Source organism: Hyperoodon ampullatus (assembly GCF_949752795.1).
Source record: "Hyperoodon ampullatus genome assembly, chromosome: 1".
Taxonomy (NCBI): domain Eukaryota; kingdom Metazoa; phylum Chordata; class Mammalia; order Artiodactyla; family Ziphiidae; genus Hyperoodon; species Hyperoodon ampullatus.
The window spans coordinates 80141909-80156426 of NC_136914.1; the positions used below are offsets into that span (position 1 = coordinate 80141909).

Consider the following 14518-nt stretch of genomic DNA (forward strand, 5'->3'; position numbering starts at 1 on the left):
AAATTGTCTCAAGATTCAAATGAACAAGCAAACTAAAAACAATAGCTAAGGCAGAAAACTAGCTTTTAAAAATGTTCATCCCATATCTTGCAAATGTCAAAGAGGTGTGTTTAAACCTATCTGATGCTTTAACGGGATCACTGCAAAGAGAAACCAATTAATACTTCTCTAAACTTTCTATTATTCTTAGTGTTGTAGCATGCAGTGTGTATTACTTTCTGTCTAAAAGCATACGCTCTTCTTCCTTGTAGCACTGAACAATCAATACGTGAAAGGGAATCTAAATCTCTATTTGAGCCACAAATAACACCAATATTAGGCAGTGAAAAATCACTAAATAATGAGAAGATAATATTAGATTATAAACTATAAATAAGAAGATGTGGTTAAGTGTTAAATCAATATATTAAAAGAATGAATATAGTTAAGATTGTAAAATTATATGATTTTAACTAACAAAAAAATACGGTCTACTTATTAGTTGCAACGTTTTAATTAAGGAAATTTTCAAACACATAGAAGTTGAAAGATTAGTAAAATGAACACTCATAATCTCAATTGGACAGTCGTTAACATTGCTATTTTTTGTTTTACCTAGCTATGCATGTGTGCATATATATATATATATATATATATATATATATACACACACACATATATATAAATATACATATAGAGAGGGTATATATAGATAGGTAACATTTGAAAGACATTTGCATGTATAATGACACTTCACCCCTAAAAATTTCAGCCTACATCTCCTAAGAATAAAGACATTCTCATCCCTAAGGAGAAGGACATGATCAAAATAGTATCATGTCATTAAGACTCAACTGCCTAAAGAATATACTGTAACCACTTGCACATCAAGATATTCGGTGTGCTCTAACTCCAAACTCAACCTTCTCAGCTTCATCTCCCACTAGTCTCCCAAACATACTCTATTTTCCAATCAGAGAATCTGGGCATCTCATTGTTCTCTCTGCTATCAAGTCCTGTTCTTTCTAGTTTCTCTATGTACAAACATTCTTCTTTCTTCAAAATTCATGGTCATTAGAAATCTCATGCAAGAAGCGTTCCTTGATTCTTCCATACCCCTTCCAGAGGACAAAATAACCTCTCCTTGCTTTGCCATTTTCTACTTGTGGTGTCATTTTGTAAACATTTTTGAGCACCCTCTAGGATAAAGGCAATTTCTTATGTATCTGCATATCACTTATAGCAAATCCTGTAGTTTGTAGGAGATATCCCATAAATAATTGTTAGATACTTAAGTTTTAAAAAATCCCAATTTTATATGTCTGGGAAAAGTTAAACTATGGAAAGAGTTAAGTGTTTTATCCTATGCAAATTCTTTTCATGTTGATAATCCAACTCTTATTCTTTTTTTTTTTTTTTTTTTGACTTTATTTTTTATTTTTTTAATTTTTGGCTGTGTTGGGTCTTTGTTTCTGTGCGAGAGCTTTCTCTAGTTGTGGCAAGCGGGGTCCACTCTTCATCGCAGTGCGCGGGCCTCTCACTATCATGGCCTCTCTTGTTGCGGAGCACAGGCTCCAGACGCGCAGGCTCAGTAGTTGTGGCTCACGGACCTAGTTGCTCCATGGCATGTGGGACCTTCCCAGACCAGGACTCGAACCCGTGTCTCCTGCATTGGCAGGCAGATTCACAACCACTGTGCCACCAGGGAAGCCCCAACTCTTATTCTTAAAGACCAAATCATGTGCTTAGTTTATTGAAGTACACTCAGCATGCATAGGACAATCTTTGAAAACTGTAAAATGTACTTACCTTATCGTTATTGTAATAAGAAATGCTAAGGCCATCAAATTTCACCCATCTCTTCTGAAACATGCGTTTTCTGTAAAACGTATGAAATTGTCATTTTACATTTAAGAACCATGCACTTGGATTTTAAATACATTTGTAATATAGAACTGTGTTGAGTACATTCCAATTTGATAGTAAGCAGTGAAGAAAAGAGTAGGCTATGACAATGTACAGTTTTGGCAATGGTACAAAGGAAAGGAAATATGTACAATGACACTTTCTAATCAATTGACCTAGGTGTTTTTAAAAAAGGATACTGCTAACAGTGTCATCATTTTTTAAAATGTAACTTGCAGTGTCATCATCCACATTGGTAAGGTTGAGTGGAAAACAAAGTGCGGTCAGAAACACTATCATGGCACCCATATCCCTTAAAGGAGATAATTCCTCAATGAAGATAACATAAATTTTTATCCTTCATTAAGCTTATAACATTTTATCTTATTTTTTAAAATTTTTGCTTTGGGGCATGCATAATATTTTGCTAAAATAACAAAGCTTTGTCAATTGGCTTTACATAGATATATTATTTAATTCTGATCAAATAAGCTGAAAAGGCCCTGACTAAATATGAAGAATCATTTGCAAGCATCCAAAATTCATTGAAACATTAACATTTTGAGAAAAAGAATCATATGAAAGGCAAATGCAGTTTAAAATGGTTACTGACATGAGAAACAAAGCAAAATAATGTCATCATATGTTCCCTATTTAGGCATAAAGGAGAAAAAGATTTTCTGACTATATAAGAGAAAAGTGAAGACCCATTTCTAGTTGGGCTTGTTTTTGTTTTTTGTTTCAGTCCTCTTCCCCGAAGTCAGACAATCCTAAAGGTTTTGAATGTCTTATTCTCTATGAGACTCTCAGTGTGAACTGATATAATCTAGATACTTTTAGCCTTTATCACAGATAATATATGAAAACTAATTTCCTGTTTAAAAAAACAGTCATCTCTAAACAAATAGGTAGATAACCACGTCTACCTTTTCCTTTTGCAGTTTCTAACATGTTTCCTTTCTAACATGTTTAAGGTAAGGAAATGGTATAGCTTTCTGTGGTTTTCAGAAGACTTAAAGGTAGAAAAAGCACCTCAGAAAGTGTGGAGAACTTGTCTTCTGGGCTCTTTCCTGGGCCACACACACCTATTACTCTAGTGAAATACAGCGAGCTGCCCACATTGATCATTAGCCGAATTATTCTGCTTAAGATAAAATTAGAGGAAATCTGATCAAACTGAGAAAAGTTGCAAAATTCATTGGTATGGACAACACTTTCACATATAAGCACTGAATTAATCATGAAGTAATAAGAACATAAGACCTTACAATTATATAACTACAGCTAACGATCCAGCCCTCTTTCCATCTTACTCCCTCATCCTTCTGCTTCTTTTTAACTTCCCTTGGCCTGTCATGTGTTCTCTTAACCTTGCAACATCCAACAGTGTCGGTTTTCATTTCCTTCACTGACTCAAAGGTTCTTCAAGTTGCCAGCATTAAGAGTTACAAGGTAAAGAAATACTAAGCAAACACACAGTCATTATACATTGAATAAAATCACTTAGCACTCATTTCATACTGATCTCTGTCACACTTAAAGGCAGGTGAACAGACATCTTCCCACACAATCTCAATAGTAATTCTATAAATCAAGATTTTGTTTTAGGCCCACCTTACATGGTGAATAGCAGTAAGCTAGAGCTCAGTAGTACATATAATCTTCCATTTTAGAATAAAAATAATCAACGTCTGTGGGAGATAACAGCCTTAGGACCTTCCATTAGCCCTCTAATTCCTTTGCTAACTACTCCTTACTTTTCAGAGTTCCACCTAAACCACCTATACAGACACTCCTTCCCTGATGAGCCAATCCAAAGCAAGTCACAAAGCTGTCCTCTCAAAGCACCCTCTCCTTTTCCTCAAAGCACTTAACACAATCTCTAATTACATGTTTGTTTAGTTGCTTTATGTCTCCCACACCAAGGATGTTTCACTCTCTACTCTATGATCAGCAACTAACACAGAGACACATATGGCACTAATAAAGAATCTGTTCAATGTAAGAGTGACATGATTAAGCACATATCCCCTTAGCAAAAAACAGCCAGATGACAGACAGATAAAACCTCGAATGACCAGCGCTCAAATAACCAGCATATTTTAAAAGAAAGCCTGCCAGAAGGAGAGAAAACTTCCGAAACCTCAGAGTTAGATTAAAAGTTTCAAAATGTGCCAAAGCTGGAAGTGAAAAAAAGTTTAGAACCTAATTTTTTTTTTTTTTTTTTTTGGCTGTGTTTGGTCTTCATTGTGGGCTTTCTCTAGTTGTGGCGACCGGGGGCTGCTGCTCTTTGTTGTGGTACGTGGGCTTCTCATTGCAATGCCTTCTCTTGTTGCAGAGCAAGGGCTCTAGGCGCGCGGGCTTCAGTAGTTGCGGTTCGCAGGGTCAGTAGTTGTGGCACGTGGGCTCTAGAGCACAGGCTCAGTAGTAGTGGCACACAGGCTTAGTTGCTCCACAGCATGCGGAATCTTCCCAGACCAGGGCTGGGAACCCCTGTCCCCTGCATTGGTAGGTAGATTCTTACCACTGTGCCACCTGGTAAGTCCCTAGAACCTACTTTAACATGTCTTACTTAAGATGGTTTAGTTGTGGCCACTTGGACTCAAAGTTTTCTTAGAATTCCATCACCATCTGGATAGACAGTTTGAGGTCTGAGGCATCATCCAGGAACTTAACATTCATGTCCACAGGAAAATGAGAAGGAGAGGATGGAGGGCAGACAGCTCAGAGATCAGTCAGAGATGCTACCATGTGACAAGCTACATTTCTCTTCTCAGGCACTGACTACAAACCACACACTGGATGCTTGGCTTTCTGATGAAAGCCAACCAAAACGTCAGCTTCTGAGAGACTCAGCTCCTAAGATATTCCCCCAACTATTTTTTAATTTTCTCAGCTACCGGGTGACTATTAGATGTGTTCAGCCATTTTAACTGAATATTTTGAAAGGTTAAATCTGTTTAATAATCTATGGAAGGACAGGTAAATAAGACAAATCCCAGCCCACGTTGAAATGGAATGAGAGTGTGGCCACTCAAAAATCAAATGTTCTGTAGTTGGAGAGAGCCACTTTGCTATCCTGCCGTTAAAACGTTACTTCTGCTACCATTCATTCATCCAGTCAGCCATCAAATCTGTGGGTAACTATTCTGCGGACACTATCCTTCAGCCATACTGCCTCCTCTGTCTAGATGCTTTCTTGCCTCGTGGCCTTCCCATATGCCATTGGAATGCTCCCTGCTTGCTCCTGCCCTAGTTGGCTCCTTATCCTTGAGATCTCTGCTCAAAAGTCATTCCCCCAAGTGGCCACCATTGAGTAACACATAGATCCTTCAGGTTCCTTTGGTCTCTTGCTCCATTTCTTTACTTAATGACACTTAGCAGAATTTGCAATTATATATTTGTTTTGTGTCCTCCACCTCCCATACTAGATATTGAGATCCTTGAGTGCAGAAACCAGTTGTTTTTTTAATCAATGTAAAACCAGCAACTACCACAGTTTCTAGCATATAAGATATGCTGAATATCTAATGAATAAACTAACAAATACATATATTTCTCATTGCAAGATGCTTCCTCAAATTTTCATGTTATGTATAGAGAAAACAAATACTACTAACAAAACCACTTCATCCTTAATTTCATTTTTTGCTTTTTTCAAGTACAAAGATCAGAATTTTTATATGACAAAAGCTTTGTAATTCATCATTAGTTTCATTTTTTTTTTTTTTTTGAGGTACGCAGGCCTCTCACCGCTGTGGCCTCTCCCATTGTGGAGCACAGGCTCCGGACGCACAGGCCCAGCAGCCATGGCTCACGGGCCCAGCTGCTCCGTGGCACGCGGGATCCTCCCGGACCGGGGCATGAACCTGTGTCCCCTGCATCGCAGGTGGACTCTCAACCACTGCGCCACCAGGGAAGCCCTCCATGTAATTTTAAAATACATCTTATAGTTAAATATTTTTAAATGTATTCTTTAACATGTGTGCATTTTGTACCTTCCTATTTAAAAATTCAAATTAATAAATTAAATGTTTCTAAAACTAAATTTATATAAACATGTTTAATCTATTTTGCTCATTAAATGTGTCAACATTCAATTAGTTATTTTCTGCATGTGAACTTCAATACTGAATTCTAATAATTGGCTAATTAAAGATAAGAACTTATACTTAGATCCTTTCTCACAATTCCTCTTTCTAGCAAATGGAAACTTGAATTTAAATTGTTAAACTCAATAAATTAATCAAAATTTCAACTATTGATACATAAAAGGGAAAGCTTAAGAAGCACTGTTTCTAAATTTCAATAAAATTTTAAATTAAAAAAATTGGTGAATAGTAAATTTTTAAGAATTATCTTTCCTTACCAGAGTTAAATATTTTTCTCATGTATTTATAAAAATCTACTTGATACCAGGCAACTAAATCCAGTGTAATTATGTAAAATTAATCAATAATACACAATTAGAGGTTTCTAAAGTACTTTAAATGCTTTCTCTGACATAAGTTATGTCTTTCCCTTAAATTTCAGTTAACAATTTATTTAAATGTTAAAAAAAAAAGACAAAGTATAAAATACAGTGTCACTCTAGTCTGTGTTCCTACTATCACATGACACAAATTAGAGCTGACTAATGGATTATTATACAGAGAAGAGATTTTAAAGCCTGTCAGTAAAGAACTTATTTGGCACAGTAATCTTGATAATAAAAACAACACATATAGTGCTTTGTTCTAGGCACTGTTGCAAGCCATATACAAACATTAATTCATTCAGTCCTCCAAACAATCATATGAGGCAAGTAATATTATTATTCCCATTTTGCAGATGAAACCACAGAGGAGCTGGCAGGTTAAATAATTTGCCCAAGTCACACAACTGATAAAGATCATTTCTGTGAGTCAAATCCAGGCAGTCTGGTCCCAAAGTCTATGCTCTTAACAACTACACAAAACAGAGTCTGGTACATTTTATGGCAAAGCACCCTCAATATCCCTTTAGGTAGCAATAACATTTGACCTCTACCCATCTAATATGTGAGTTCAATTCTGCAAAGTGCTTCAGAATTCCTTTGGGAAAAAAAGGTAAAGTAGACGTGAAAAATATTAGCCTAGGTTTTATCCTATTTTGTTTTTAGGGTTCTAAAGGAAAACATTTCTTTGAGAAGCCTTTTTAGAATAATTCATAAGGCATGTGTGGTGTTACTGAATGGATTTCTATAAGCACTTCCCTTGAGCTCTAGTAGGGCAGGTTGTGTAAAGTTTCAACTGCTATCGTAAATACAGCCTTGCCACCTGGTGTCAGTTTTTGTTGTCTCAAAAATTGTGTGTCTTAAAAATTCTTTTTTAACAACAGTGTATATATAAACAATTACATCTCTATTTATGAAGTATATACATGAAGGCACTCCTGTTTAATTTCAATCCTAAGTGCCAGAAGGGTTTTTAATTTTTTTAAAGATTACATCTTTTAGCTTTAAAAAAACTACAAAATTGGATAAGCATGCTAACCAATGATATTAATTTAAAGTGGCAGAGGCTACCAATCTGTCATCTTCAAATATCACATAACCAAAACGAACCTCAAAGTAACTAAGTCAAATTTATGGCTTTTATTAATCATGGTATTTTAATCATCAAAAAATACTTCTCAATTATTCTAAACAATATCTAAGAAAAAAGATATCATAGACTTGCTGTTCCAGATTCACCTGCCTTGTTTACATAATCCTGAAGAATTATATGCATATTTTATCTTATTTTCTACTCTAACCCTAACTAGACTCAATATTTTTTAGAACTACTATAATTTCCAGAAGTATAGATTTTTGTTTGTTTATCTAATTACTCATTTTCTATTTAGTTATTTTATCTCATTACTCTTAAGTATGAAGCTTTTAAAGGCTGCAGTATTATATGACCCAGCAATCCCACTACTGGGCATATACCTAGAGAAAACCATAATTCAAAAAGACACATGCACCCTAATGTTCATTGCAGCACTATTTACAATAGCCAGGACATGGAAGCAACCTAAATGTCCATCAAGAGACAAATGGATAAAGATGATGTGGTAAATATATACAATGGAGTATTACTCAGCCATAAAAAAGAACGAAATTGGGTCATGTGTAGAGACGTGGATGGACCTAGAGACTGTCATACAGAGTGAAGTAAGTCAGAAAGAGAAAAACGCATATTATATGTATATGTATATTATATGGATAAAATAGATAAATAATAAGAACCTACTGTATAAAAAATAAATTAATTAAATTACATTTAAAAAAATAGTAAATGCTGCAGTATTAGTTATGAAGTATTTTAAAGACACACATCCAAGGAATTATAATATTTCTAGAAAATATCAGCCTTTTTTTCTAGACTGTATTTCCTTACTTTTAAGTAAACCAAAATGATTGTTTCCAAGATTATATGAACCACAATGAGTTGGGGCCAAAAAACAAAAACAAAGCAAAAATTTTCTGAAATTCCAGCTTCCATTTCTGCTTTAAATAAGAAAAAACAAATTTTAAGATAAAATCTGAAGTGCTAAAAGGAGTTTTAGAAGCCAATGATAAAGCACGAATTTTAATGTGTGACTTCCAACTTTTACAATATTCACAAAGAGCTTTGTGCTTACATGACATGGTATATGAGAAACCACATTAAAAGACTCAGACCTCTTTATTTTATGGAGTCATACTCTGTTAAAAAAAACAAAAAATCCAACATGAAACCAGCTTCTAGTTAAGACAACCAATGAAAAGTTTGCATTTATCTCTACTCCTCCTAAAACCTCAAAGGATTAAAAAACAAATAAAAATAAATAAATAACTACAAGCCAACACTGACCAGGAAAGTAAATGATAGCATCAGTATCAAGAAATCAGGAAAGCCTAAGAAGGGATAGGAACTAACTCAGGAGGTTTCAGAGAACTGATTGCTAAGCCTGCAAGAGATCAAATTGAGAGGAAAACCAGTTTACTCACAAAATGTCAGAAGGTCTCAGGAGATACAGGCACAAGTAACTTTGGAAGTGACTATGAAGGAGAGGGGGTGCTGAGAATAGAAGAGTTGTTGAAAGGCAATTAAAGAGATAAACTTGCACCCCTCACCACTCCATCCCAGAATCCCTCCCTTACTTCTCAGGTGGAAAATTGCACCTCCTCTTCTTCAACAGGATAATAGGGTTCTATTCACTGGAGAAGATCAAACAGGGGTCTCTGGACTGGGAGACTCAGACAAGGCTAAAGGTAGGGGACAGCATTAAAAACAGTAGAATCACATCTATATCATAAATATTTATACTCAAAGTCCACGTTCCCCTACTGAGCTCCCAAAAAGCCATTAACCACTCTTACTACCCTCAATAAGGAGATTCATTTAAAAGATACTGGCATGAGGAGTCTCCAAGGAAACACATTAGGAAAGCCTAGCAAGATCATCTTACGAGAAATAGATAGCAAGACCCATCAGGGCCTGATCCAATCAGCTTTGTAGGATCTCATTTTAAATGAACAGCCCAAACAGAGAATCATTCATGAAAGGACGAGGCAATAGATACGGCAAACTTCACTGTTGTCTTATTCTAAGACACAGCCACAACAGCCCCAGCATTCAGCAACTACCACCCTGATCAGCGAGGAGCCATCAACACTGAGGCAAGACTCTCCACTAGCAAAAAGGTTATGACTTGCCGAAGGTTCAGATGATAGTTAGCATTTTTTGGCAATAATTTTTTTTTAATTAAAAAAATTAAAAGCCCAAGATTAACAAAACATTTGAGGAAAACATCTCTGAGGTAAAAGATGGGGAAGAAACCCTCCTCCAAAAAATTGAAAGAAATAGACACTACAGGAAAAGAAAGTTTCAAAACACTTATTAATATCCATAGAAAGATAAGAGAATATATTAAGTCCATGGAACAATAACAGTACGTTATAAGATGAACAGCCAAAAGAAAGAAAGTGCTTTCTACATTAAACATAGGACAACAAAAAACAAAAGTGGGTTAGAAAATACAAGCTAAATAAGCTTTCTTAGGGGGCTGTACAATGGTGAAATTGATATATGTATGTATTTTGATTACTTCACAAATTCATAGTCCTGAGGAAGAATTTGTGGATAAATGAATTTTAAGTACATAAAAAACAAAGTAAACCAAAAAGAATCGATAATTATTAACTCCAAGGAAAACTAAAGGTTGCAAATGAAAGAAAAATTAATCATAATATGTTGCAAAGCTCAAATATGAGTAGCATTTACATAGATATTAAGAGTATAAAACTAAATACAGATATAACGTAGACATTTTATATGGCTACTTTAAAAGAATGATTAGATGGGAACTGTGTCTATGCAGGGGGGACAGTGGGTGAAAATGAATAAACATTATATTCCATGGTAGTGTCTCAACAGCTAATTACTAACACTGAAGAGTCAGAAAGAAACAGTATGAAAAAATTGTTAAGATAAACAAAGTAACCCTCAGAATGGGAGAAAATATTTGCAAATGAAACAACAGACAAAGGATTAATCTCCAAAACATACAAACAGCTCATGTAGCTCAATATCAAAAAATCAAATAACCTAATTAAAAAATGGGCAGAAGACCTAAATAGACATTTTACCAAGGAAGACACACAGATGGCCAAGAGGCACATTAAAAGATGTTCAACATCACTAATTGTTAGGGAAATGCAAATCAAAACTACAATGAGGTATCACCTCACACCAGTCAGAATGGCCATTATCAAAATATCTAGAAACAATAAATGCTGGAAAGGGTGTGGTGAAATGCAAACCCTCCTGCACTGTTGGTGGGAATGTAAATTGATACAACCACTATGGAGGACAGTATGGAGGTTCCTTAAAAACTAAAAATAGAATTACCATACGACCTAGCAATCCCACTACTGGGCATATACCCTGAGAAAACCATAATTAAAAAAGAGACATGTACCACAATGTTCACTGCAGCTCTATTTACAATAGCCAGGACATGGAAGCAACCTAAATGTCCATAGACAGATGAATGGATAAAGAAGATGTGGCACATATATACAATGGAATATTACTCAGCCATAAAAAGAAATAAAATTGAGTTATTTGTAGTGAGGTGGATGGACCTAGAGTCTGTCACACAGAGTGAAGTAAGTCAGAAAGAGAAAAACAAATACCGTATGCTAACACATATATATGGAATCTAAAAAAAAAAAAAAAATGGTACTGATGAACCTAGTGGCTGGGCAGGAATAAAGACGCAGACATAGAGAATGGATTTGAGGACACAGATGGGAGGCGGAAGCTGGGGCAAAGTGAAAGTAGCATCGACATATATACACTACCAAATGTAAAATAGTTTTGGCTGGTGGGAAGGAGAAACATAGGACAGTGAGATCAGCTTGGAGCTTTGTGATGACCTAGAGGGGTGGGATAGAGAGGGTGAGAAGGAGGGTCAAGAGGGAGGGGATATGGGGACGTGTATGCATATGGCTGATTCACTTTGTTGTACAACAGAAACTAGCACAGCATTGTGAAACCATTATACTCCAATAAAGATGTATTAAAAAAAAAGATAAACAAAGTAAGTACCAAAAGAAACTACTAAAGAAAGTAGAAAGTGGCTGCCTCTTGTGATAAAGTGGGAGAAGAGGAAAATTGCTTTTTTTCCTCCAGTTTTATTGAGATATAATTGACATACCACACCATATAAGTTTAAGGTGCACAGCATAATGATCTGATTTACATACATCATGAAATGATTATCACAGTAAGTTTAGTGAACATCCATCATCTCATACAAATGTGACATTAAATTTAAAAAAATCTCCTTGTGATGGGAACTCTTAGGTTTTACTCTCTTAACAACTTTCATATAGAACATACAGCAGTGTTCATTATATCTATCATGTTATATATTACAAGTACTTATTTATGTTATAAACTGGAAGTTTGGACCTTTTGACTGTCATTATCCAACTTCCCCTCTCCCCAGCTATTTTTTCTTAATAAGCCATGCAGAACTTTCAAATGCTTTAAACCATGTGCTTTTATAACCACTAAAAAACTTAATTTTGAAAGTTTAATGTGAACACATGATTTCTTTACCTTATAGTTGCCAAGGTAAGAACTAACTAGAACTTACTTTTGGTAACATTATCAAAGGTCACCTGAAATGAAATGATGCTCTTCTAAAAAGAAAGCAAGCTGAGGTTTACTGAGCCCTGCTTAAGGGGCTCTGTAGTCAGACCCAACGTTACCTACTTTTCCAACTGATTCCACAGAGGAAGCCTTGACCTTACACTTTTATGTGTGGGAAACAGCCGTTCTGAGACATTGAGTCACACAGCAAATAAGCGATAGCTTGACAATTCTAATTTCTGTCTGATTCCAACACCCTCATTCACTTCTCTGCAGCTAGACTGACTGAAATTAGCCATGTTATTTTAATAAACACTAAAACTAAGAATTTTTCCTCAAATTACAAATAAAATATGGAAGCCTTTTATTTGCTTGGCATGGTCTTCAAAAGTTATGTGTGATTTGAGAGAAGAGGCCAACTAGTTCACCAGTATAAAAAGATACTTTTTATCAGAGATTTAAGATTCAACTTTAAGTTCAACACAGTGATTGATATAGAAAACCCTGGTCAGATAGACTTGTCAACTTTCCACTACAACTGCTTTTCGCTGAAAGGCTGGCCGCAGGACAGCACTCCCATGAGGCTTGAGGCCCTCACACACTTATGGAGCAGGTGGAAAACTGCTCCACTAAAGCAGCCTTGGAGATTCTGGGCACAGGCTGGAAAGTCAACCACTGACAAAGGAACCAATAGTATAAGTTCTGATCTCCCTCCAAGTCATGGGTGGCTTCTAAGTGATCTCTCAATCACTGTTTGGAATTTGACCCCTTTTTTGGTATTTGATCACTGGCTTTTTCATTTTCCCTAGTTCTGTGTTCAACCTGGACATGTAATTCTCTGGCAGTTTCTCCCTCCTGGTCCTAGAGCCTAACTTGTGTCTTCCATAAAATAACCTCAGCTAACCCCTCTATTTATCTCATAGACTTCAGGACATCCAGATATCACCGACATCAGTGCCTTTTCACTCCCTCTAGCCTGAAAAGTATTTCATCTAAAAACACCAGTTGAAACGGTATCCATTTTCCAAAGGTCAGTCGAGCTGCTATTTCTCCTCCTTAGAAGATCTCTGAAGAAATATTTTCTCAACCCCTCTGTAACCTCATGATTCTGTGCTCTGTGGACCTTTCCATACCAATTATTATACATTGTCTTTCAAATTTATTTTTATTTGTATTTTTTTCTGCCCAAAGTGGAAGATACAAAAAAGGCCAGGAACACATCTTGCTTATCCTTGTATTCGTCCAGAAATTCTTGAGCATATTATATACACAAATTTCTGAGTTAACCTTGCGTGTTCAGCTCCTGCTGTCCCAGACTCACATTACCACACAATGCTTCTCTATGGTTAAAAACATTAATTTTTTAAAAGAGGAACTTAGCTGAGTAAGAAAAAAGTTCTAAAACATCCTGTCAAGTAAAAATATGAATTCTTCAAGATATATTGCAGTTTTTATAACTATGCTCAGTGCATGATACCAAACACACAAACATCTTTAGAAAACAGCAGGTTAAAAAGTCAAAAGCATTTCCTAGTTGCAGATATTCTTGGATATTTCAATACATGGTTCTCCTAGAAGGGGTGTGGCACATTCAACCATGTTCTCTTTGATTTACAGAAACTCACAGGATTCTTCCTCTGAGTTGCATATTCAGGAAATTCTGGAATAAATTCTATCCAGTCTTCCATATTTGCATCTACTCAGACTTGCTGAAAAGCTTGAGCTTATTAGTTGCAGATAGGAAAGGGGAAGGAAAGAGACTTGTTTTTTTATCTTCAAAACCCAGTGAGGTTTTTTTTAACATAGACTATTTATTAAGTTTCTTATCTGCCTCACCTGTTTGAAACACTAACAACAAACCCAAGTTCAACATTTTATCAAGTTTTTTCCATACAATTTTTTAAACCAACAGTATAAGGCTATATTATAATTAGATCATTTGAATAGTTAAATAAATGTTCATACTTTCAGCTCAGCTGGAAATGTTTCCATATTTCTCTAGTTGCATGGTGTTATACAATTATTTTCTTCCTAAATATTGGGCAGTTTTCACATACTGTGCATTGATTCAGAACTGGCATTTCCATTTCAAAGCAAACAGACAATCACATGAAATAAATCCAGATTATGAATTTGATTACTTTGTTTAATGTCACTCATGACTGAGGACAGTTTCCAACACTATTTGGAGAAGGATAACCAAGTATGGCTATTTTTTTTTTTTTCTGTGGCGTATCTTGTGAGATCTTAGTTCCCTGACCAGGGATTGAACCCGAGCCCACAGCAGTGAGAGCACAGAGTCCTAAATACTGGACAGAGCAGGGAATTCCCACTATTTGTTTTTAAACTGTGTTTTGACAACACATGTACTCACATACAGAAAACAGCAGGTTAAAAGTCAAAAGGGTTTCCTCTATGTCTATAGGGGGAAACAGAATTTAAATAAATGCACTGAGAGTTCACTGCTCTGTTAATGTACACCAGCA

The 14518-nt window shown here is 35.7% G+C and overlaps 1 protein-coding gene across 1 annotated transcript in view; it reads right to left on the reverse strand.

Annotated features, from left to right (window-relative positions):
* The window catches only part of ARAP2 (ArfGAP with RhoGAP domain, ankyrin repeat and PH domain 2), a gene marked incomplete at both ends in the record, with an annotated part of 192262 nt that overhangs the window by 151114 nt on the left and 26630 nt on the right, over positions 1 to 14518 (reverse strand). The window contains one exon of the mRNA XM_079704429.1: positions 1789 to 1858. Coding sequence (XP_079560555.1) covers positions 1789 to 1858 — 70 coding nt within the window. The remainder of the gene's footprint in view (positions 1 to 1788; positions 1859 to 14518) is intronic.